The sequence below is a fragment of the Panthera onca genome, chromosome X (genome assembly GCF_046562875.1).
Source record: "Panthera onca isolate mPanOnc1 chromosome X, mPanOnc1 haplotype 2, whole genome shotgun sequence".
In the NCBI taxonomy this organism is placed as follows: domain Eukaryota; kingdom Metazoa; phylum Chordata; class Mammalia; order Carnivora; family Felidae; genus Panthera; species Panthera onca.
The window spans coordinates 38,560,486-38,584,683 of NC_138357.1; the positions used below are offsets into that span (position 1 = coordinate 38,560,486).

The 24,198-nt window shown below is 42.7% G+C and overlaps 1 protein-coding gene across 7 annotated transcripts in view; it reads left to right on the top strand.

Moving 5' to 3' along the window:
• The first annotated feature begins 9,211 nt into the window (after positions 1 to 9,211).
• The window catches only part of CHRDL1 (chordin like 1), a 122,496-nt gene continuing 107,509 nt past the window's right edge, over positions 9,212 to 24,198 (top strand). Inside the window, exons 1-2 of one of the 7 annotated variants that reach the window (XM_081793663.1) lie at positions 9,212 to 9,632; positions 13,073 to 13,224. In XM_081793663.1, coding sequence (XP_081649789.1) covers positions 9,481 to 9,632; positions 13,073 to 13,224 — 304 coding nt within the window. In that variant the 5' untranslated portion in view covers positions 9,212 to 9,480. The remainder of the gene's footprint in view (positions 9,633 to 13,072; positions 13,225 to 24,198) is intronic. The other 6 variants (XM_081793661.1, XM_081793662.1, XM_081793666.1 and 3 more) reach the window with 6 other exon arrangements.

Consider the following 24,198-nt stretch of genomic DNA (forward strand, 5'->3'; position numbering starts at 1 on the left):
CAGTTGTTAAACACTTATCACTATATATCGTGATTCCAGCTCAGATACCTCCAGGAGCTAGAAAAGTCATCTGAGTGACTCAAATAGGCCTTATGGTAACAATGGGAACACAGTAGAAAGTGACAGGGATTGTGACAGTTGATGTGCATAAAAGCAGAAGCCATTACTCTCTTCTAGCCTATGCCACCACGCCGAGATGTCAGCACCATGGTGCTAACAATTCCAATTTTTTGAGAGGAACTGCAAATCAAGGTTTTTGTGTAAAGTCTCCGAATGGTAAAAATTAAAGATTGTTTGGAACCAATTCATATTTTTAATTTTTTTTAATGTGTATTTATTTTTGAGAGAGAAAGGGACAGGGTGTGAGCAGGCGAGGTGCAGAGGGAGAGGGAGACACAGAATCCCAAGCAGGTTCCAGGCTCTGAGCTTTGAGTACAGAACCCGATGTGGGGCTCGAACCCAGGAACCGTGAGATCATGACCTGAGCTGAAGTCAGATGCTTAACTGACTGAGCCACCCAGGCGCCCTGGAACCAATTCAAATTTTGAAAGAAAAAAAAAATCCCTGTTCAGCCTGTCCAGTCAACACCTGTGAACCTTGAGCTGGCTCTCCTTGACCTCTGGGTCAGCAGTTTGCCTGCCATTTTGGCTTTCTGGCCCCCCTGTTTCCTGCTCTTATTCCCTGGGTTTCAGCCCTGATGCTGAGTGGCCGCCATCATATCCTAATGAAAACCAAACTCTCATTCCTCCTGAGCGTCAAGAACGAGGGAGCTTCAGATCTGAGAATATCCAGGTGGCTTCTTACGATTCTACTCTGGCTTGTGTCGTGTTTTCTAGTCCACATGCCATGAAGCTAGAGAAGAGGATGTGAGGCCCAAATCTGTATGTAACATTTTGATATTTTCCCGGCACCAGGACCATCCCCAGTGCTCGTGCACCTGTGCGTGAGGAGAGAGTGGCTTCCATTTTGGCATCAGTCTCTTTACTGTTCCACCTGAAGGGCATGTCGGTACTCTACTCTCCAACTCACTCCCTGCCTAGAAGAGGGTGGGAAATTGGGCTAATTATTGGTTTTCTCTTCCTGCTTTTATCCCCACTCTCTTCTAAAGATAGGCAAACCAAAGCTCGAGTAGCTAATAAAGGACTTTACTGAATGGGGAATAACTCTCACATTTGGACTAAGTGGATGGGGGGAGGGAGGGTTACATGAGGCTGAAAGTAACTAATGAGCACCTAATATACGTCAGGCATTATGCCAGGCACTCCACATGCCGTAGACCACTGAATCTCCCTAGCAACATTATTATCCTCCCCTTTTGACATATAAGGAAGCAGATTCAGAAAAGGTATATGACTTGGCGGCATTCAGATTCAGGTATGCTTGAGTCTAAAGCTTTGGTTCTTCTGAGTACAAGCTACCACCTCCCTGAGGAGAGCTAGACACTGTGGTTAAGACAATGAGATAGTCACTTCTCTTAGTTCTCCTGAAAAATAACAACGGGCAGCTTTGCTTAAAAATAAAGGCTATAACCCTGGGATGTTTATGGTGGTTCTAGGGAACTGTGGGACCCTTGGGGCCCTACAGGAAGCGACCTAAGCCAACGCAATTTAAAGTGATTAAATGTTATAACAATAGAGATTCTAGAAAGGCCATTTCTATCCCACCGTACTGCATCTTTCTATGCACAGCCTGACCCTTGGACATATTATACCTCCAGTTTGTTTTAATGGAACCCCTGGTTAACAAGTTTTACACACCTTTGTGGGACTACTCAAAAAATGTAGTCAAAAGGCTCAGTCAGTTAAGGGTCCAACTTGTGATTTTGGCTCAGGTCATGATTTCGCAGTTCGTGGGTTTGAGCCCCACATCGGGCTCTGCTCTGACAGTGCGGAGCCTGTTTGGGATTCTCTCTCTCCCAATCTCTTCGACCCTCCCCACTTGAGCTGTCTCTCTCTCTCTTTCTCTCTCAAAATAAATAAACTTGAAAAAAAAAAAAAGAAAAAATGTAGTTAAACTATGTGAAACAAATCTCTAGTCAGAAGTGGGTGTATGTTATGCTCTGTCCATTTGACCCATTCATGGTTACTGTAGACACACTACAATTTTGGATGAAGGAGTGCACCCCCTTTCATGTTTTGGATATTTACCATAGTCCTGAACACTATGACGAGTTTACCTTGTTTTTAAAAATAAACATGTTTCGGAAATTTTCTCTAAATCAAAGCTTGCTTTTTTGATGGCCTTTATGATTAACTTAGAGGTGCACTCCTTGGAAATGTTTCCCTTAAAATACTTCCACAAATATTTTAAAGTCACTTAAAAGGAAAATCATTTCTATAAAAATACTGTCAGATATAATACAAAGTACAAATTTAAAAAAATACCTTGGTTTCTTTTTGTTGGATACAAGCATAAAATGACAGCTTGACTACAAAGAATACACTGAACCCGAAAAAAACCCTGCTTCCATTAACTTTGTTTCCACGATCCTATAAGCTACTCTGCTGTTCTCTTCTGTGGTTTTCATAAAGTTCTAGAAAACAGAACCATTTTTACTGGTGGTATCAGTCAGTATTGGCCAGGTTATGTCACACAAATAAGCTGCCTCTAAATCTCAGAAGCTTAATTCACAAAGTTCCATTTATTACTCATTTCAGATCTGCCAAATGAGACTGGTATGGGCTACGTTTATCTCAGTCACTCAGAAACCCAGGCTTCATTTGAATACATGTATTCATGATTCCTGTGGTAGTGATAAAGGGAAGGGGCAAATCATGCATTGGCTCTTCAAGTTTCCACCCAGAAGTGACACATCACTTTTGCTAAGATTTCAATGGCCAAAGCAAATCGGATGGCCAGTGCTCAATCCCAAAGAGGGAAGGGGGTAAAGTTCTACTGGGAACCTGACAAGAAGAAAGCTGGAAATAGTAAATGAACCACACCAATGACAACCAATTCTGTATTTTAGCATTTTTTTTTTTTTTTAGAAATGACTAGCAGGAAGAAAATACAATAGACAGAAATTTAATAATAAACAAGAATATATGCATGTAGTAAAGTGGCTCAGGGGCTTCTGGGTGGCTCAGTGGGTTAAGTGTCCAGCTCTTGATTTTTATGCAGGTCATGATGTCATGGTCATGAGACTGAGTCCCAAGTTGGGCTCTGTGCTAGGCGAGGAAGCAGCTTGAGATTCTCTCTCTCCCTCTCCCTCTGTCCCTCCCTTGCTTTCTCACTCTCTCTAAGAAAAATAATAATAATAAGATAAATGTTCTATAAAGGTTCTAAAAGGTCTATAGAGTGAATTGTCATCTTTCAAATATTGAATCAAGTATTCGATTAATACAAACTCTAGGTTGGTCTGATTTTCTGTATAAAGAAGCAAACCTATACCGTAATACACTCCTCAACAATTTTTACGTATCCTGCCACTTTTTAGAAAGGTAATCAAATAACCTGAGTTTCCCAGGTTCCAATGGGACAAGAAGCATTTAAAAGGCTAAAACTTCTATCATCAGAACACTGTTCAGAATTAATCATTCTGAATACCTCTATTTTCACATTCATTTCTACCATTTGTGACAACATGGATGGACCTTGAGGGCATCGCGGTAAGTGAAATAGGTCAGATAGAGAAAGATGGTATGATCTCACTTGCATGTGGAATCTACAAAAAGCCAAACTCAGAGAGTAGAATGGTGGGTACCAGGGACTGAGAGGTGGGGGAAATGGGGAGGTGTTGGTCAAAAGGTTTAAACTTCCAGCTGAAAGATGAATAAGTCCCGGGGATGTAACGTACAACATGGTGACTATAGTTAATATTGTAGTATATACTCGAAAATTGCTGATAGAGGAGCTCTTAAATGTTCTCACCACAATAAAAATTGTAATTACGTGAGGTGATAGATGCGGTAACTAACGTTATTATGATAATCACTCCACAATATATAAATATATCAAATTATCATGTTGTCCAACTTAAACTTATAAAATGTTATATGTCAATTATATCTCCAAAAGGCTGGAAAAAAATAAAATGAGTATGAGTCCTGTAACACACAGTATTGTGACACAACAATCAATTGCATTAATATATACTAGCAACAAATCAAACCAAAATAAAAAATACAATAACATTATGGTGTACACCTGATGGAACATTGTGTGTCAACTACACTTCAATAAATAAATTTTAAGAAACCACAATAACATTTACAATTGCTCCAAAGAAAATAAAATATGTAGGTATGATTCTAACAAAACACGTACGGGATCTATATGCTGGAAACAACAAAGCACTGATGAATGAAATCAAAGACCTAAATAAATGGAGAGACACACTGTATTCACAGGTTGGCAAGATTGAACACATAAAAAATTGTCAATTCTCCCCAGATTTATCTAGAAGTATAATGTAATTTCAATCCAAATATGAGAATGTTTTTTATAGACATAGATACGCTTATTCTAAAATTTATACAGGAAGGTACAGGACCTAGAATAGCTAAAACAATCTTCAAAAAGAAGAATAAAGTGGGAGGAACCACTCCACTTGATAGTAAAACCTCTATATGACCACAATAATTAAGACCATGTGTTGTTGGTGTAGCACAGACATATAGATCAATGGAACAGAATAGAGAAACCAGAAATAGACCCACACAAATATGCTTAACTGATGTTTGACAAAGGTGTAAAAGTAATTCAATGGCAGGAAGATATTTTTTTCAACCAATCATGCTGAAGCCATTGGATATCTGTAGGCAAAAAAGTGAACCTTGACCCAAGTCTCACACCTTCTGTAAAAACTAACCCAAAACAGATCATAGATTTAAAGGTAAAACTTAAGGGGTGCCTGGCTGGCTCAGTCAGAAGTCATGCAACTCTTGATCTTAGCGTTGTGAGTTTGAGCCTCACATTGGGTGTAGAGATTAAATAAATCGGCTTTTAAAAAAATGTAAAACTTAAACCCATAACACTTTTAGAACAAAAACAGAGGAGAAAATGTTTGTGATCCAGGGCTGGACAAAGAGTTCTTAGACTTAACATTCAAACACAATTAATAAAAAGAAAAATTAATAAATTGAACCTCATCAAAGTTAAAAACTTCTGTTCTATGAAAGCTATTGGGAAGAGGATGAAAAGGGAAACTATGGACTGGGAGAAAATATTTGCAAATCACATATGCAACCAAGGACTAGTATCTAGCATATATAAAGAACTATCAAAATTCAACTGTAAGAAAACATTTCAATGACAAAAATGTGCAAAATACGTGCAGAGGCAGTTCACTGAAGAGGATACATAGATGTCAAATAATTATATGAAAAGATGGGAGATATCATTAGATATTAGGGAAATGTAAAATAAAGCCACAATGAGATATCTCCATGTACCCACCCAAATGGCTAAAATTAAAAGTAATGACAACAAATGCTGACAAGAATGCAGAGAAACTAGATTTGTCACCCACTCCTGGTGGAAATATCAATAGCGTAACTACTCTGAAAAGTATGCGGCAGTCCTTACAAAATTAAACATTGCTCACCGTACAACCCAAATAAATGCACTGTTGGGCCTTTATCCCTGGGAAATGAAAAGTTATGTTCATGAAAAATCCTTAGACATATGTTCATAGCAGTTTGATTTGTGACTGCCAAAATTTGGAATCAACCCAGATGTCCTGTAATGGATGAATGGCTAAACAAGCTGTGATATGGGTCACCTGGGTGGCTCAGTGAGTTAAGAGTCTGACTCTTGATTTCGGCTCAGGTCATGATCTCATGGGTTTGTGAGATTGAGCCCTGTGTTGCTCTACACTGACCATGCAGAGCCTGCTGGGGATCTTTCTCTCTCTCTCTCTCTCTCTCCCTCCCTCCCTCAAAATAAATAAATTAATTAAAAAAACAAGCTGTGATACATGTAGACCATGGAATATTAATCAGCCATAAAAAGGAATGAATTATTAATAAATGCAACAACTTGGATGGGTCTCCAGAGAATTATGATAAGTAAAAGAAGCCAGTTTCAAAAGGTTACATACTGTATAATTCCATGTAATATTCCTAAATGACAAGCTTACAGAGATGGAGAACAGTTTTGTGGTTTCCAGGGAGTAGGAAGATGGGGAGAGAAGCTGGTTGGGACTGTAAAAGAATAATACTGAGGAGGGGGGCTGGGTGGCTCAGTTAAGCTTCTGACTTTGTCTCAGGTCATGATCTTGTGAGTTTTGAGTTTGAGCCCTGCATGGGGCTCTCTTCCGTCAGCACAGAGCCTGCTTCTGATCCTCTGTCACCCTCTCTGCCCACCCCCCACTTGCACTTGCTCTCTCGCTCTCTCTTAAAAATAGATAAAAATTAAAAAAAAGATGGGGTGCCTGGGTGGCGCAGTCGGTTAAGTGTACGACTTCAGCCAGGTCACGATCTCGCGGTCCGTGAGTTCGAGCCCCGCGTCAGGCTCTGGGCTGATGGCTCGGAGCCTGGAGCCTGTTTCCGATTCTGTGTCTCCCTCTCTCTCTGCCCCTCCCCCATTCATGCTCTGTCTCTCTCTGTCCCAAAAATAAATAAAAAAAATTGGAAAAAAAAAATTTAAAAAAAAAAAATTAAAAAAAAGAAAAAGAATACTGGGGATCCTTGTGGTGCTGGCATTGTTCAGTATTCTGGCTGTGGTGGTGGCCATATGAACCAACACATGGGGTCAAATTTCATAGAACTATACACACAGGCAAATGGGTGCATGTAAAACTGGTAAAATTGTACTAAGGCAGATGGATTGTATCGATGTCAATTTCCTGTTTGTGATATCATACTACAGTTATGTGTGATGTTACTATTGGGGGTGAAGGGTATTCGGGATCCCTCTGAATTATTTCTTATAATTGTAAATCTACAATTATCAGCAAATAAAATGTTTTAAGAAATGACTATGAGATGATCTATGCTCTAATCCCCATTTAATAGGAAAACTATAAAGCATGGAGATAATCCTCACTGTAGTTTGGATAAGATCTGGTAGGAAGTATAGGTCTGGACTCACCCAAACTACAGTTCCCAACTCACACATCAAGACAAACTAATACAGGGATCACCAGCATTTACACTAATGAAGAACCTTTCAGAAAATTCTGGCAGCACCCATATAGAGTTGCCAAGTGTCTAAGAGATCCTGAACAAAAACTGCCCAGTTGAAAAGAACCGTTTGATCACAGTAAATTTTTTTGAGCTTTAAAAAAATTGCTTTCAGCTTTTAAGCCACTAGGTTTTGGGATGGTGTATTTTGCAGTAATCAGAATATTACATCAAGCACTGGGAGCAAGTGGTCACAACCAAATGGATAGGAGTTTTAAATTTCAGTGAGTCTACTGATTTTCAATGCTAGGATCCATCTTTGTCCCAGGCTGTTGTTCCTGAAACCCATTTTCCTGAATATATACTCTCCAGGCATGTTGGGACTGATGATGGATGGGGGCTGGGGAATGCAGATACAAAGGAAATTGAACAACCAGCCCTTGCCTTGAAGAACTCACAGTCTAGTGAGACAAAACATCAGCACGTTAAATGGAGTGAGAACAGTTATAAGGCAACAAATCTGCAAGTTCAAACCAATATACTACAGCACAAATTGAATGCATGTGGCAATGTATGGCTACCCAAACAGCAGGATGGAGCTAGACATTTTGGACCCTGAAGGCAACATTTTAGAAAGGGCCCCCTTTCCTTTGTTAACAGTGGAATAAACATCCCCAGCAATGCAGGAGCTAGTTGGATGATATTAACACTTCTGAAGAAAGAAAAGGGAGGTAATTTCCCAGGACAGTTATTTTTGTTTCAATTTTCCCTTGTTCTGTGTTCCTGATATGTGATTTGGGGGCAAGCTACAATTTTCCTGAGCATCCATTTCCTCATCTATAGGCTGGAGATAGCAATCAGAGAGTAGTCGGTTGAAAGTCAGGAAACCTGACTTGGAATCTCAGATCTATCATTTACTATGTGCATGACCTTGGATACATCACCTCCCTCCCACCCCCCTCATCAATTTCCCCTTCTGTGACACGAAGACTTTGAGCTCAATGGTCCAGAAGATCCCTACCAATTCTGACACTTAAGGCCACAGACAGTTCATGGGTTGTTGTGAGGGTTTAAAGAGTAGGGATGATGAATATGAAACTACTCTGTAAGCCATAACGTTATACAGATCCTGGAAAAATCAATATGATCCAGTTCAGCACTGGGTGCTGTATGTAAGCGATGAATCACCAGAATGTATCCCCGAAACCGAGAGCACACTGTAAACACTGTATGTTAGCTAACTTGACAATAAATTCTATTAAAAAAATAAAAAAATAATAAAGTCATATTCCAGTAAAAAAAGAGAGAGAGACAGAAAGAAAGAAAGAAAGAAAGAAAGAAAGAAAGAAAGAAAGAAAAGAAAAAAAAAGCAGCCCTGTAGCTCTCCTCCAAATTTGGGGGCTTTAACATATAAATGGGTACTGTCTGTCAAGGCAGAGCCTTTGGGGCCCTTACAGGATTCTGAGAATTCTTTGTAACTACCGCTCATCAAATAAACATAACTTTGTCCTAGTCTGTCTCAGCCTTACCAAGGCATCAGCAGTGCTATTGTGATTTCAAGGCTGGGTTCTTGGCCCAACTCCCAAATCAGAATCTTAGGCACTGGGAGAACAGGGGTGGCTGTGGTGGGTCGCTCCAAGTTTTCTTCAAGACCCTTACCAATTAGTAAAGGCCCTTTACATGGGGGCGTTGGGGGGGCCCTCTTCGTTGGGAGAAAGCAGATTTCTAACTCGTCCCCTCTCCCTCCACACACACACCCATCTCCACTCTGCCTTGAAGGACACCAACACTTTGCCACTTTTCTAGCCGCAGTGTGGATTTGGGAAACGCCCCTAAGTGATAAGCAGCTTGCTGGGGCATAATTTGCGAGGCCAGCTCCTCTGGTGTCCCGCGCACCAGCTCAGGACCCGACCAGGTGCACCCAGAGGGGCCCTGTGCGGGAGGAGAAGAGTTGCGGGCTTCCAGACAGGGAAGTCGGAGGGTAGCCGGGGTCTCCGGGGCAGGCGCGGGTGGTGGGAAGCTCCTAGGTGCATTCCAGTGCACAGGGGGAGGAGGGGCAGGAGGAGAGGTGCGGTCCCTTTAAGACCCCAACGCTCGCTTAGCCAGAGGAGGGGGGTGCAGTGGGGGCGCTGCGTGATGGGAAAGTCGCCGGCAGAGCCTCACACTTTCTCCCGATTTCTTAACTTTCGGGCCCCGGGAGCAGAAGTAGAGCCGCCGGGCCGGGGCGGAGACGGGGTGCGGGCTTGCAGCCGCTGCGTGCCCGCGGACTTCTCGCCTGCGTCGGGCGCCCGGCCTCTCCGGCCAAGTGGGGAGCGGGCGGCGGGCGGGCAGGTGGCCCCAGGCCGCCGCGCCCGCGCCTTGGCTCTGCCCCCGGGAGCCGAGCGAGCCGCTGCTCCCTCGTGGTGTGAGGGCGGTGATGTTTTTCCTCCCACCCACTTTTGAGTCCCCCCTCCCCCCTCGCGCGCACTCTAGCTCTCGCCACAACCTGCGAGCCCCAGACCTCGGAGGAGCGCCCCGGGGAGCTCGGAGCGCGTGCACGCGTGGAAGACGGAGCAGGCCAGTGGCCAGGTCAGTGAGCAGTGCCCGATGCCCGCTTCCTCTACCTTCCTTTCCAGCCTTTGCACAGGTGGGGCGTCTCCTGTTGGCCAGAACCGCCCCTGGACGTTCCCCCCCCCCCGAGCTCCCCCCCCGCCCCCCCGCCTGACCTGCCACCCCAACTGGGCTCTCGGATCCAGCTGCTAGTGGCCATGGCCCGGCTGGAGGTGGGCTCCAAGGCGCCCGGGGCAGGTTAGGGACTCCGGATTCGAACTCACCACTTGCCGCTCCCCGCGGGGCCTGCATATCTCCATGGTCTGGCGCTTCAGGGGAGGCCACTTGGGTAGCCACCTAAAGGGTTTTGCAGTCCCCTTAGTTATCTATCCCCTGAGTCCCGACCCTTCTTTCTCGCTTGCTGAAGTGCCCTGGACCAGAGGGTGATTAATACATGCTAAAGTTAATGAAACAGGGTGGACAGGCGAGAGGCTCCTCTGTCCTCTGGACATCTGTCTCATTTTCCGCCCAGACCACTGGGGTCAGAGCTTGAGACGCTAGGCTCAGGAAGCAACGCAGCCCTGCCAGAGAGCTTAGGGCCTGGAAAGCCTGCCTTCCAGACCCTCCCGGCCCTGCCACTAACTGTGGGAATGGGCAGTTGAGTTCTCTGGGCTCCAGGGTGCCCATTTTGGAGGTGGAGTTGTTGTAGGGAATGAAATGAAATGATGGATAGCAAGGTGTTTTGCAAGCCAAACGCAAGGCATTGTTTGTCAGTCATAAGCAGCAGTGAAGGCAAGGACTCTGGCGGAGAGAGACACCCTGGGTTAGAAGTGCCATTTTTCTGTGGCAACCCACCAGCAGCGAACTGAGTTTTTTCTTGTTGGGTGGTAGAGTGGGGAGAGGATTTCAGCTGATGGACGTGGGCCCTGAGACCCCAGTGTCTTCTTGTTGTTTGTCAGAAAGAGAATTGCTACCCTGGGGACTGTCCCAGGAAGACAGTGAATGTGAGATTACAAGGTCAGTCAAGCCTCTCTGGCGGATTAAAGAGACACTGTGGGGCGTGGAGAACTGGCTGATGTGCTCATCCCTTAGCCTTCCTTTGGGAATGTCGCTTTGGTTCTCTTCTACCCAGGAGACCTCTTCTGAGAATGTCCAGACTTCTGACACTTGATGGCCCAGATTGCCTTGCAGTTTCAGCTGGGCAAGGAGCCTCTGGTCCCTTTGCTTGATGCAAATGAACTGTGTGAATGCTTGTTTCATGGAGGCACCTTCATGGATACACTTCTTTAGACACTGACAAGTTTCTCGATCTCTTGTAAAGCCTCCTCCGCCCGCCCCCTCCCCAGTGTTAGTGGTGGGATCTTGTTTTCTTATTGGCTTTCTTGACCGGGGCCTGGATCCCCCAAAACGCGTGTCTGTGGCCACATTTTGAAGGAACCTGGAAAAGAGTCCGTGCAAGTTCAATGGCACAACAGCCTGTGTGAAGCAGAGAGTTAATGCAGAAATAACTCCAGTTAACTGGGTCAAAGTATAATTTGAAAAATTAAGGACAGTTTGGCTCTTTGCAAGTATAAGAGTCGGCATGTTTGCTGAGCAATGCTTGTTTAGGTTTATTGCTGCAGTCCCCCCAAAAATGTCTTGAACCACATCTCTCCCCCCGCCGAAAAGAAAAAGTTAAAGGGATAAAGAGAAATTGAACGGGGAGGAGTCCTGGGGAAGGAATTCTTCTCAGTTTATATTTCTGCACAGAATACAAAGACAGGGCTTCAGATCTTGTAAATCAAAAGTGAATATTTATAAAGCGATTCATTTTCTGATGTTCTCCATCACAGCCTGGGAGGCCACACAGATGACAGGAACGCCAAAAGAGATTAATTGCTCTCTCGTCACCAACTTTTCTATTTGCTCATAACATTAGTCGGGACCCAAGAAAAGCAAAAAAAATTCTGAGAGCCGTTTTCTTGCCAGCTTGAGTTATGAAGCAATGCTACTGTTCACTGAACCGCCCCCCCCCCCATCATACAAGAAAAATAACCCTGTTGGTTCTTGCATGGGGCGACCTGAAAACTGTGGTTTCAAAACTACCCCCTGAGATCCATATGTGATTGTGATAAATTGGATTTCAGCGGTTAGAAAATCTTTCTCATTTGAAGGCTTGGGGGATAAGCTTATTAAAGTAGGCTCAGAAAGAACTTCGCTGGGGTGGGCAGCTGTGTTAAACTGTTCATGGAAATGATTTGCTTCAGAGGGCAGGGACGTTCTGAGTGATTGAAGCTGGGCCACAAGTTCATAGAAGGGACCAAGACATCAGAATCGAGGCCTTTGAGAGGCTAGGAACATGTTCATGATCAGTTCTTCTTTGGTTACGTAGCCGTAATTTCAAGCAATGGCTTTCAAATTACCCAGACAAGTTCATAGCATTTGAAGTATCTGCATCATGGCCCAAAAACCATTCGGTTCTCCAGAATGGTTATGTTGTATTCCTGCCAACTCTTTATACTCAATATTTAGGTTGGCCCCTCAGAAAAGATCAATGCACTCAGTTCCCATCCGGGGTTAACCCCGGATTGAAATGTGGTGTTTTTTGAACATTTAAATATGTTCAGATCATCCACTGGAACGTTTTTGCAAACTCTAGTGTCTATGGAAATGACCTGTGACTGGATCTGAGCTCTAGCAAATGTTCTGTGTTCTAAGGCTCGAAGGTTTAAGAATTTCCACCCCTTAGACTAGAAATGCAAGTCTCCTACTTTTCAGAATTATAGTTGCTCTGATGGCCTTTGGCACAGCGGTATAAGGCAAACACGTTACCTATTTAAATTGGCCTAATTTCCTTTGAGGATGGCCCGTTATAAAGTTCCGTTTCACAGTGGACTTCATGTGAGAGCAATATGTCTGAACGGTAAAGGTATTTAACTGCATCCATTTGCTAATTACATCTGTCTTTTCCAACATAAGTAGCCAAACTGAAGATCTTTATAGATCTTGTGGAGGACACAGGAGAAGTATTATTAACCAATTTGTGCCTCATCGCTGAAGCTAACATGAGTGAACTTTCATTTCAGAAATTGTTTGGGTCCCGTGCCTACTATTTTTATCTTGGTTGCCAAAGTAGCCGTTTTGCAAATCCATGTCCCTTTTCTCCCAAAGAAAAGCTCCTGAGAAATCAACTCTAATTCTGTTAAAAGGAAGATTTCAAAATTTATTTTTATTTTTCTATGACTTGCCTGTAAGGATTTTTAGCCTTAGCATTGGATAGGAACGCCTGTTCATCTGCTTGAATTTCCCCCCATGATCTTTGCAAGACCGAAGAGGCAAGTTCTCTTTCTGACACGGGAAAACAACGCTTACGCTTACATAAGTTCTCCAGCATTCCCACCCCCCCCCCCCCCGCCCGCGCCAACACGTTAAAAGCTTAAGCATCAGTGATCTCCACCAGTTTCAGAGGATCTAAGTCTTTTTTTCTGCTTTCTCCCCAGGAGCTTGAATATACTGGGCCCTGACAGTTTTGAGTGGCCTCTTGCAGTGACCAAAATGAGAAAAAAGTGGAAAGTGGGGGGCACAAAGTGCATCTTTTCCTTGTTGCTGTTCTTTCTTTTCCTAGAAGGAAGCAAAACAGAGCAAGTAAAACGTAAGTGTCTCCCGTTTAAGAAACAAGATGCTTTCTTGTAATCTCTTTGAAAATGTGGTTATAATCTGTAGGGATTGAGATTTTGCCCTAATGTGGCCATATACCATTATTCTATTATTGGTTTATGCGTGAGTTGATACAACAACGAGAGCTTTGAATCGGGTCGACTCAATTTGGGGCTGTTTTTCTGATTATCATATAGTTTTCATCTCATAGAACACATGACATATTAGCCTGTTTTCCTTTTCCTGTTCTAAACTGTACAAATCTCATTCCATTTTACGTAACTCTAGAAATATCTGACAGATGAGCTGGATTTTTTCCCAAATTTCAGACTCTTCAGCAAAGGTTTTCAGTTTATGAAAAAAAATAACACAGAAAAGAAAAAAAAAAGAAAAAGAAAAAGTAAAGCAGGCCCTGCCTATTCCCTTATGCTGAAAAATGAAGAAGGAAAAAACCCTTCACATGAACTGGATTCAGATGAAAAATCCTTTGAGGAAATTGAGATTCCAGGGACCGTGAGCAAATTGGATGCCGTTTATTGAAAGAACGTCCCCGCAAAGCCAGGGAATATTTCTAGAAAGTCAGCGATCCGTGTGATGGGCTAACACATTGGAGAAAGCGGAGTGGCAGGAAGGGGGGATAATTAACCCTCCTTGCCTCCACGTTCAGGAGATTTATGCGTAACTGTTGGCATCCCTGCTCTTGTTACGAGCTTTCTGCTGAAAGTAGGAGCCTCACCTTCTTTGGGCCACTTGCAGCCCTCTCTGGGGTGGACCCTTGCTCTAAATTTGAAGGAAAAGCCCTAGCTCTAGTTCCCCTTTTTGGCTGCATCAACAGAAGCACAAAATGGAGTTGGTCCAAGAGGGGCATTCTCTGCTCCACTGAACTTATTCATGAGAAGGAACCGTGAAAATCTTCTTGGTAGGAGCTGAAGCAGCATCTGAAGCCCATCGCTTAAACATTTATCTCCTTTATCAGCACAAGTTTCATAGATCAGGCATGAAGCTTGCTGACAGGGAGGACGGTGTGTTTCTGCCTCACTGTGATTTTCATAGTAATCTCAGTCTTCTTCCCGAGACAAGCGGTGCTTTTGATTAGGCTTCTGAGCAGGAGTGGCCCGTGGTGATGACCTAGCATGATGGGGACACAGGAGGAAGTTTAGCAGGGCACAGTACCAGCAAGGAAACTTGGATTGGCCTCTCTCCTGTTTTCCTCCAATGACCTCCCTCTCCCTCCAGAAAGCCCTCCTTTAAGTGGACGTGATAGAAAAGTTGTCCATCCATTCTCAGCTCCACTTACAACCCAACTGGGCCTAAAATCCTTGCTCTCTTAGGAAGAAACTTCCCTTATGACCTGTTAGCGATGGCGTCATAGGGGAAGCTTGCAATTCTTAGAAGACCGTCTCTTCTGGGAGGTCTTCCATAGATATAAAGAATTGAGGAGTACTGTCCATGCAACTTGGAGCTTAATGAACCAACCAAGGAAAAATAGGACTTACAAAATATTTACAGACCCCAAACTATCACTTTATAACATTTCCTGCTGCCTATGAATTTGTCCCAAGCCCATTGGATATTCAATTGGTGTCAAGAGGATTATATAGTAGATGGTCTAGGGCATCAGTTCTGTTCTAGTGTTTCAGGCTTTCGGTCAGATGATGAGGCTCATTCCCTGAATGAGCTGCTCAGCATCATTCTGTGTGGCCACACCCACTGTCTCGAGGACATGTACACAGTTATCTCCACTAAAGGAAATCTTAAAGCATATGCCCTCTGTATGTTGCCTCGATACACGCAGATGCACACACACACACACACACACACACACACACACACACGAGGCATGCGCAGAGATTTATATGGAAGCTCCAACAATGAGAAGGCAGAAGCAGTGGAAATGTCGGTCCATTGGGGAATGGTCATATAAACCATCTGTGTAATGTGTTGTCGTGCTACCATTGAAAACGTTGCTTATTACAAATTTGATGACCCTACGCAGTGCTTAATTAATTTGTTCTGAAATTTCCTAAGTATCCCCAAACTAATAATACTCCTAGTACAAAACAATCTGAAAGCACCTGAGCTTTACAAAAAAACGCGTGTCCCTCAGCTACCAACCAGAGGCAGCCATGACTCGTAGTTTACTATGTGTTCTTCCAAACTCTTTTTCTCTGTATCGTAAAAACCTACGTAAGTACAGGTTTTGTTTTTGTTTTTGTTTTTTCTTGGCGATTGTACGTATTTTTCTGTAACCTTTCTTCAGAAGTGGGTCTAGGACATCCTTCCATGTCAGCACGTTGCAATACAACAGTACCGTATTCTTTCTAATGCCTGCATAGTTTCCAGTTGTGTAAGTGTGCCATGGATTACTTACCCATGGTATAGACTATAGCTATAGCTGTAGACACTTAGATTCTCTCCAGTTTTTGCTATTACAACTAAGGTGTTAAGGAACACCTCCAGGCACGTAGGCAAGTATTTGTGGGGAGTCCTTTGGTCAAAGTGGATGTTCAGTGTTAATCTTGGTAAGCACAGTCACATTGTCCTTTGAAGAAGTTATCAATGTATACTCCCACCATCTGTGTATGAGAGTCCTTTTCGAATTCTTTCCCCACAAGTATAATTACTCTTTGTATCTTGGAGCCAATTTGATAGGAGAAATCATACTTCAGGTTTGCTGCACTATTTTCTTATTCTGGAGTATCTTTGCAATTAGTTTTTAGAATATTTTTAAATGTTTATTTTATCTTTGAGAGTGCATTGCCTATTTTGCAGTTAGGTTGCTTGTCTTCGTGATCCATCAAAGCATACATATGAAGGTTTTGTTATTGCAAATCTTGCTCCTGACCTTTTGTGTTCAAAATATTATTTTCCCCTTTTGCCATTTGCTTTTAACTTTAAGTTGTACCTTTCCATATGGAAGGTTTAAATTTTTGTGTGGTTGGATCTGCTATTTATTTCCTTTACGGCTTCTGAATTTCTTCTTGTTTCTTGGGAGACCCTTACCACTCATTCTATTATATTTTCTTCTACTGCTTGCATAATTTGGGGTTTTACCCGTAGTTCTCTACTTCATCCGAAATTTATAGTCATGTATAGTGGGGAGCTAATTTTTTTTTTTTTATCTGTGACTGGTAGGTTCATGACTTACTTTTGCTCATCTTTGTGCTTCTGGAGTTTCCACAATTGGCAAGTATTACTTTAAATTTTTTTTTTTTAGTGTTTATTTTTGAGAGAGAGAGAGAGAGCACGAGTAGGGGAGGGGCAGAGAGAGAGGGAGACACAGAATCCGAAGCAGGCTCCAGGCTCTGAGCCGTCAGCACAGACCCCTACTCAGGGCTCGAACCCACAAAATATGAGATCATGACCTGAGCCAAAGTCGGTCGCTTAACTGACTTAGCCACCCAGGCGCCCCTAATATCACTTTTAAAACAAGGATAAAAATCTGGGGAAACTCCAGGAAATGTGTAAGTGTAAGGGTAACAAATCCTCACGTCTCTTCTTGCTGCCTGATGCCATTTTACACAAGGAAGCCAAGGTTTTTGATCCTTTGTGGGTTGATTTCAGTGTAAGCTTCTAGGTCAATGCAGATGCTGTGTAGCCTGTTTCCCTCCTATCCTGGGCATCAGAGTGTTAGGAGGGGGCGTGCTGTTATGGTCAAAGATGCTCACTCGGTGTAGAATCTGAAGAGGTCTGCAAAAAATGCCGCATTTGCAGAAAGCTGTTTTCACAAGGAAAGTTAGGGGTGGTTGCTGCCACTTCCCAATAGCTGATTAGCCGTGGTCATGTTCCTGTCACAGGAGACGAGAAAGGCTCAGGAACCCGGGAAATACTGATGGTGCATTGCAGTGGACGAAGGAGCCATTTGTGGCTTCTATAAAAGTTTGTTACTTTCCAGAATCAGCAAGGTTTGAGGTCTTTAGCTGGGGAAGAAAGTCTTTCTGTAACTCCATTATGCTCTGTTGTTAAAGTTGTCGTCAAAGAGGCCCGGAAGCTCTTTTGAAGTTCAAAGGAGCGTGACATTGAGTGCATAATATTCATGCAAATATGGGACAAATGAGCTCAAGAGTTTGCCTCTTCTGGCAGTTCTAACTTAGGTAATGAACTATTGATCAAAGTAGGTGGAAGAATTGAGTGTTAGGAATATTCAATTATGTATTTCAAAAGGGCCTGCCTGTGCCAAGTCTGGCAAAGGTTCTGGGGAGAGAGAGATTGTTCATGTATTTCATGGAGTCCATTCCTGCTTTCTTAGGTGAGTTAGCTGGATCTTCTCACTCGTTATTTCTCTTCAGGAGAAAAGCTTCCCCACATTCATATATTGTAAAGATGGGCCTCCTGTGGCGCCTGCCCGGAGCTTCTCTGTTGTGAAAACCAACCAGAGAGGTTTGCGTTTTCCTCTTCCAGATTCTCTCTTGGACATTTGAGGCGATGATTGGACAACAGAAAGAAGCAAGACAAAGAGTAGACCCATTCTCATCTTTGAAGCTTTTGTAGTAGAAGTGGACGAAAGAGAGAATACTTTACATTTAGATACCTCGATGCTTTTCACAGTACATTCTTAATTTTTTAATGTTGGGGGTGCCAGTGGGGTTGGGTGTGGAGGCTCTGGTGTTATCCTATTTTTTTTAATTAAAAAAAATTTTTAATGTTTATTTTTTGAGAGGGAGAGAGACACAGAGTGTGAGTGGGGGAGGGGCAGAGAGAGAAGGAGACACAAAATCCGAAGCAGGCTCCAGGCTCCGAACTGTCAGCCTGGACCCCGACGTGGGGCTCGAATTCATGAACGGCGAGATCATGACCTGAGCTGGAGTCGGACGCTTAACCGACTGAGCCACCCAGGCACCCCTCTGGTGTTTTCTTAGATCCTAACCCCCACGCCGTGACTTGCTTATATACCTTGGGAATGTGACTTAACTTCCCCAGCTGTACTTTCCTTATTACTACAAGTATAGGAAATCCTACCACGATGGCCATCAGCACAGTCACTTGAAAAATAAAGGAGATCATGTACACCGAGGGCCCTGCGACAATCGCTGGCACAGTTAGGCTTGAATGAGAGGTAGGTCTGAGAGTAACTCTCTTGCAATCCACATGATATTATACCTTTAATTTTTCAATGAGAAACTTGAAACCCAGCAAGGTCAAGTCCAAGCCAGGACCGGAACTAAAACCCAGGTCTTCAAATTCCGTGTTCTGCTCCCTACCCCCCAGTTTGCCTCTAGCCGTTCTCTGGGGAAGCCAGTTCATTCTTTTGAAGAGAAGTCCAGTCCTTTGCACATGGCAGCCACTTAACACATAAGAGATGATCCAAAGGAATGAATAAGGAACTTTGTAACCAGAATTCCTAAGAGAGGCAGTTTACTATTTGGGAGTTAAAAGGGACTAGCACTAACATTATTCAGGAACCTAAAATAAGTTAAGCCAAAGGAAATTTGTGAGGAAGGTTAAAAATATGTGCCTTTATGTCCTTGCTTCTGAGATTTCCCTGACTTCTCAGTAGGATTGGAATGTCCTCAGAGTCCAGTGGAAAGAGGACTGTGCTTTAAATCAGGAGACCTGGTTTCTGGTCAGTTCTTTTTGCTTGCTGTGTGGTATTGGTTGAGTCATTCATGGTCTCTGAACTAAAGAGTCTCGACTTGTAAACTGAGGATTCTTGCTTTCTGGACGGCAGAGTAAAGGACACCAGGATAGGCACTGAGGAGGTGGGACAAGGGAGAACAGGGCTCTGGGTTTTTAGGTGCTTGGAACACACCTGGAGTTTTATCATTGTCGCAGAGCCATTGCAAAGAATACTATTTGTTTAAGATTTATAACCTGCCTGCATCTAAAAAGGTTAGATGCAAGTTATGTATGAAAGCATAGTTGCAAAGCTAACATTTTTAAAGATGAAATAAAATAGAGCCCTTTTGAAGAATGTAGGAAGAGTAGATGTTTTTAACACCTGGTTTGGTACATTAGAGTATTCACACTCTAAATTTGGCTTGTGCTTCTGGAAAGATAAAAAGAGGGGTTTGGGGGCTGTTGGCAACAGAAAAATTACAGTTTCATCTACAGTGATTATTCCCACCTCCCACCCACTCAGGCAGTATTGATCATGGGATGTTTGAATAAAGCACATTTGGATAGTACAAGGATTCCGTCTGTAACCTTGGTTTCAGAGAAGAAAGAATGGCCTTTCTTCATTGACTCTCTGTAAAGGAAGAGGGCAACTAGTAAATTATAACTCAGTAAAGGTCTTTCTGTAAGTGCTAAGGCAATGTGGTCCAGACACTTTTAACTTTGGATGATCTGGACGTACGTAGACTAAATTGTCAATTACAAGGCGCCCTAAGCAAGCTTTATATTAACGTGATTTTTTTCTGATTTTATTTATTTTTTTATTTTATTTTTTTAAATTTTTTTTTAACGTTTATTTATTTTTGAGACAGAGAGAGACAGAGCATGAACGGGGGAGGGGCAGAGAGAGAGGGAGACACAGAATCGGAAGCAGGCTCCAGGCTCTGAGCCATCAGCCCAGAGCCTGACGCGGGGCTCGAACTCACGGACCGTGAGATCGTGACCTGAGCTGAAGTTGGACGCTTAACCGACTGAGCCACCCAGGCGCCCCACTGATTTTAAAATAGTTGCTCAAAAAAAGCTAAGTCACCTCTGAAAAATAAGAAAATAAAATAGATTCTCATTGTTAACATTCATTAAATTTTTTTATTGTTTATTTTTAAGAGACAGAGTGTGAGCTGGGGAGGGGCAGACAGAGAGGGGGACACAGAACCCGAAGCAGGCTCCGGGCTCTGAGATGTCAGCACAGAGCCTGACGTGGGGCTTGAACCCATGAACCTCGAGATCATGACCAGAGCCAAAGTCGGACACTTAACCGAATCAGCCACCCAGGCTCTCATTGTTAAACATTCAGAAGACACATAAAAATAAAACAAAAGTCACTGGTAGTCTCAGCGTGTAAGGAAATAGCTAATTGGTATATACACTTCTAGTCTTTTTTTTTTTTAGAGCATTTTCCCACAATGCTTTTTTTAAATTTTATTTTTGATAGAGACAGAGCACAGGTGGGGGAGGGGCAGAGAGAGAGAGAGAGAGAGAGAGAGAGAGAGAATCTGAAGCAGGCTCTAGGCTCTGAGCTGTCAGCACAGACAGAGCCCAATGTGGGGCTCAAACTCACAAACCAAGAGATCATGACCTGAGCCAAAGTCGGACACTTAACCGACTGCGCCACCCAGGCACCCCAAGTCTTTTTTTTAATGCTCAGCTATATGTGTGTATTTTTATACATACATGTTATTTTACAAAACGAAGCCCTGCCTTGGAACCAGTTTGGTTCATTATGTCACTTCACATCTGATTCTCTAAAATGCACCTGTAATGGTGATATATCCCATTCGTTTGAAGAAGAAAGCTGGGCGTTTGAGATATCTGTCTGTGGCAGGGCATGCAAAATCGATTCTGTTGTGACGAGTTCAAGAGCGCACATCTTGAATTCTTGACCAAATAGAAAGCAAACCTCCTTTAGCAGACACTTGTGCCGCTGAGGTGCTGATAGGAAGAACAAACAAGAGCTTTGATTTTTACCCAAAGTCCTGGGCCAGAGGACATGTAAGAGATGATTTTTGCCGGAAAAATATTCAGGTCAGGTTTTACTGGGCCAAGTAGCTTTTCTGTGTAAAAGGGTCTCCACGTGGCCTTATAGTAGGGACTAATGAGAATACCATCAACTCCCAGTTATCCATGCTAATGGGAGCCTAGAAGAGAACAAGAAATCGAGATTTCATGGAATATCTCCAGTTCTTATCGTAGCCAATGGTGTGGTCTTACTCACGGTCAAACCTCTTGAAATATAAGCTCTTTTCTTCTCATGAGCTTACCCACCTGCTGGCAGACAATTGAAATGCCCCAAGGCAGATAGTGGGAGGGCCATGATGGGCACAGGCTGCTCGATAGATATGCATTTGAATTAATTTTGGGAAAATGATCTGACAAGTAGGAATAGGGTAATTAACCCCAGATACACAGGAATAAGCTATATATATAGGATGGAGAATTTGCCTTCTTCCTGGCTTTTCTTTTTCACTGGCCTCCATAACCTGGAAATGAATTCTTAAAACCCTGAGGAAATCTCATAGAGACTTCAATTCCAGAAACCCAATTGCCAGAGAAATAGGAGACTTTTTTATTTCCTGTAGCTACTATATCTTGTCTTGCCCTTCTTGCATTCTGCCTCACGTCTAATAAATGAAAGAAATATTTCTTCCTTTATTTTTTCGGCCTTATTACAGTGTAGAGTAGCCTTTAACAAAATAATTAAAAAGGAATCTGTTTACTTGACTTGTCTGCTCCTATAACAAACAGCAGAGATTCATCTCTCTTTACACTGACTGTATGTGTTATAATAAAATAAATATTATTGGAATACTTGCATGATGATGTGTCTAGAGTAATAGCTCTTATCAAAAACAGTTCTTAAGAATGTTTTCTTGCTTTTATATTGGTGATGAAGTTATTGCCCTTTTGACCTAGTCCTGGGCGCTAGACAGCAATGATTGGGCAAAACGTCAATGGCATAGTGGCACATCTCTGTTGTCTACTTTTTATCATTGTTTCTGTGAACAGGGGCCCCAAAAGTAGCAGGGATGAGGGCCAGCCAAACCATCTGAAAAATAGCTATGATGCTGCAGGTTGAAGGTCCAACTCAAACGTTAGCTGCAGTTCCTTTGGGACCAAGTTCTCCTCGCAGATACCACTAGTCAGTGGGAAGTCATGTATTGTCCAGCTGGTATCTGTCAGCTACTGGCTAGTGATAAGCTTACTGTACTTGCCTGTATCTTCTAGAAGTTAGTGAGTCATCATCGTTTTAATAAAATCAGCTCACGTGTGCGTCTTGTCCAAGATGATCTACTGGGACTTGAGGTGTGTTCAGTTATGCTGCACAACTCGTTGGATTTCCCCCTGGGGAATGCCAAAAACTTTGGAAAAGTTTAGACTCAGGAGCATGCGCTGAAATTGACTTTTATCATCACTTCTTAAGATTGATAACTGTTCGGCATACCCCTTGAGAAATCAACTGTAATGGTGCCAGCCGCTCAATCCTAGACACCCATGGTAAAACAGGTCTTCGAACTTACAGGGTTTACTTTTGTTCTGTGCTTGAAAAAAAAAATCAGTGCTGGTAATTGCAGAAGCTTTGTTTAGTGACTCCAGCGGCATTACTGCTCAACTCCTTGTCTGCCTCCAGTTCCTGAATTTGCTCCTTCCACGTGTTTGTTGGTTTCTATCTGGGGCATAATTGGCCAGATCCTATATTGCTCAGATAATAGGAACAATGACCCTGATGAAACACTATTATGTTTGCAGTTAAGACCAGGTTTCAATCAGAAGTTAGTGTTTGAGAAAGATATTTTCATCAAGAAGCATAGTTTGTAAGACACTGGTACCGTCATATGGAAGAAATGCCATGTGAATATTATGAGGTTTAAAGAGGATGAAAAAGAACTTTCCCCTGGGCTAATCTATCTTCCCAACTAGATTTCAAACCCCTTAGCAGCATGGGTACTATTTTTTTTTTGCCTTGTAAACACATTTTACAAATTATTGAAGTATAATTAGCATACAATGTTATATTTGTTCCTCGTGTACAACATACTGATTCAACAACCACTGTGGAAAACAGTATAGAGATTCCTCAAAAAATTAAAGATAGAATTACCACATGGTCCCGTAATTCCACTACTGGGTGTTTACCCAAAGAAGATGAAAACTCATTCAAAAAAAAAATATGTACTTCTCTGTGTATCACAGCACTATTTACAATAGCCAAGATATGGAAGCAACCCAAGTGTAGATGAATGGATAAAGAAGATGTAGAACACACACACACACACACACACACACACACACACACACACACACCAAGGAATATTACTCAGCCATAAAAAAGAATGAGATCTCGCCATTTGCGACAACATGGATGGGCCTACAGGGTGTTATGCTAAATGAAACAAGGCAGACAGAGAAAGACAAATACCATGTGGATTCACTTACATGTGGGATCTAAAAGACAAAACAAGCATGGGTGCTATTTTATACATCGTGCCTTTAGCACTGCGATAGATACAAAAAATGCATAATAAAGTTGGCCAGCTGTACCAGTTTCTACAGTCTATTTCGTTATGACTTGACTTTACTATGGACAACATCTGATTCTTTCAGAGGTGATCAAAGATGTTTCAAAGGTTTAGTGGAAGGGTAATTTGAGAAAGTGTTAGGCAAGAATGTGTGGAAGCCCTTTATTTTCCAATTTCTAAGAGTGGGTGACCCGTACCTTACAACTATGTTACTGGAAAGGCAGAGTCCTACCGTGGTTACAGTCCTTGGGTCTGAAGCCAGACTAATTAGGTTTGAATCCCAGCTCCATACCCTGACTAATCATGTCAACGTGGGTAAGTTACCATATCTCCCTGTGCCTCAGATTCCTTATCTGTAAAATGGGAGTAATAATGGAAACTACCTCATGGGGTTGTTGTGGGAATTTAGTGAATTCGTATATGTAAAACCTTTAGAACAGAGCTGGGTTTTTATAGGAAAAGTGCTCAACGAATATTAGCTCAACCAATACTGATTTTGTTATTACTGTTATCACCATTTTCATCTGGTTCTGCCACTTAGGACCAGGTTCCCTGGCTGCTTTTTACACTTATCAGCTACCTCTTAGACTGAGCCACATTTAGAGCAGGAAAATTCAGATCATTCAGATTTCACACTTTGTCGAGCAACACTCTTCAGAGACTGAATCTGGGGGGAAATGGAGTCTTGACTGAAACAGGTTATTTTTGGTTGATCTATGGATTTCATGAATATGGTGAGCTCTAATATATTGAAAGGATCCACTTTATAATCCTGTCTGTGAAATAATGTACCTTAAAGATATTTCATAAATGAGATGTCAACTTGCTTAATAGTGATATGT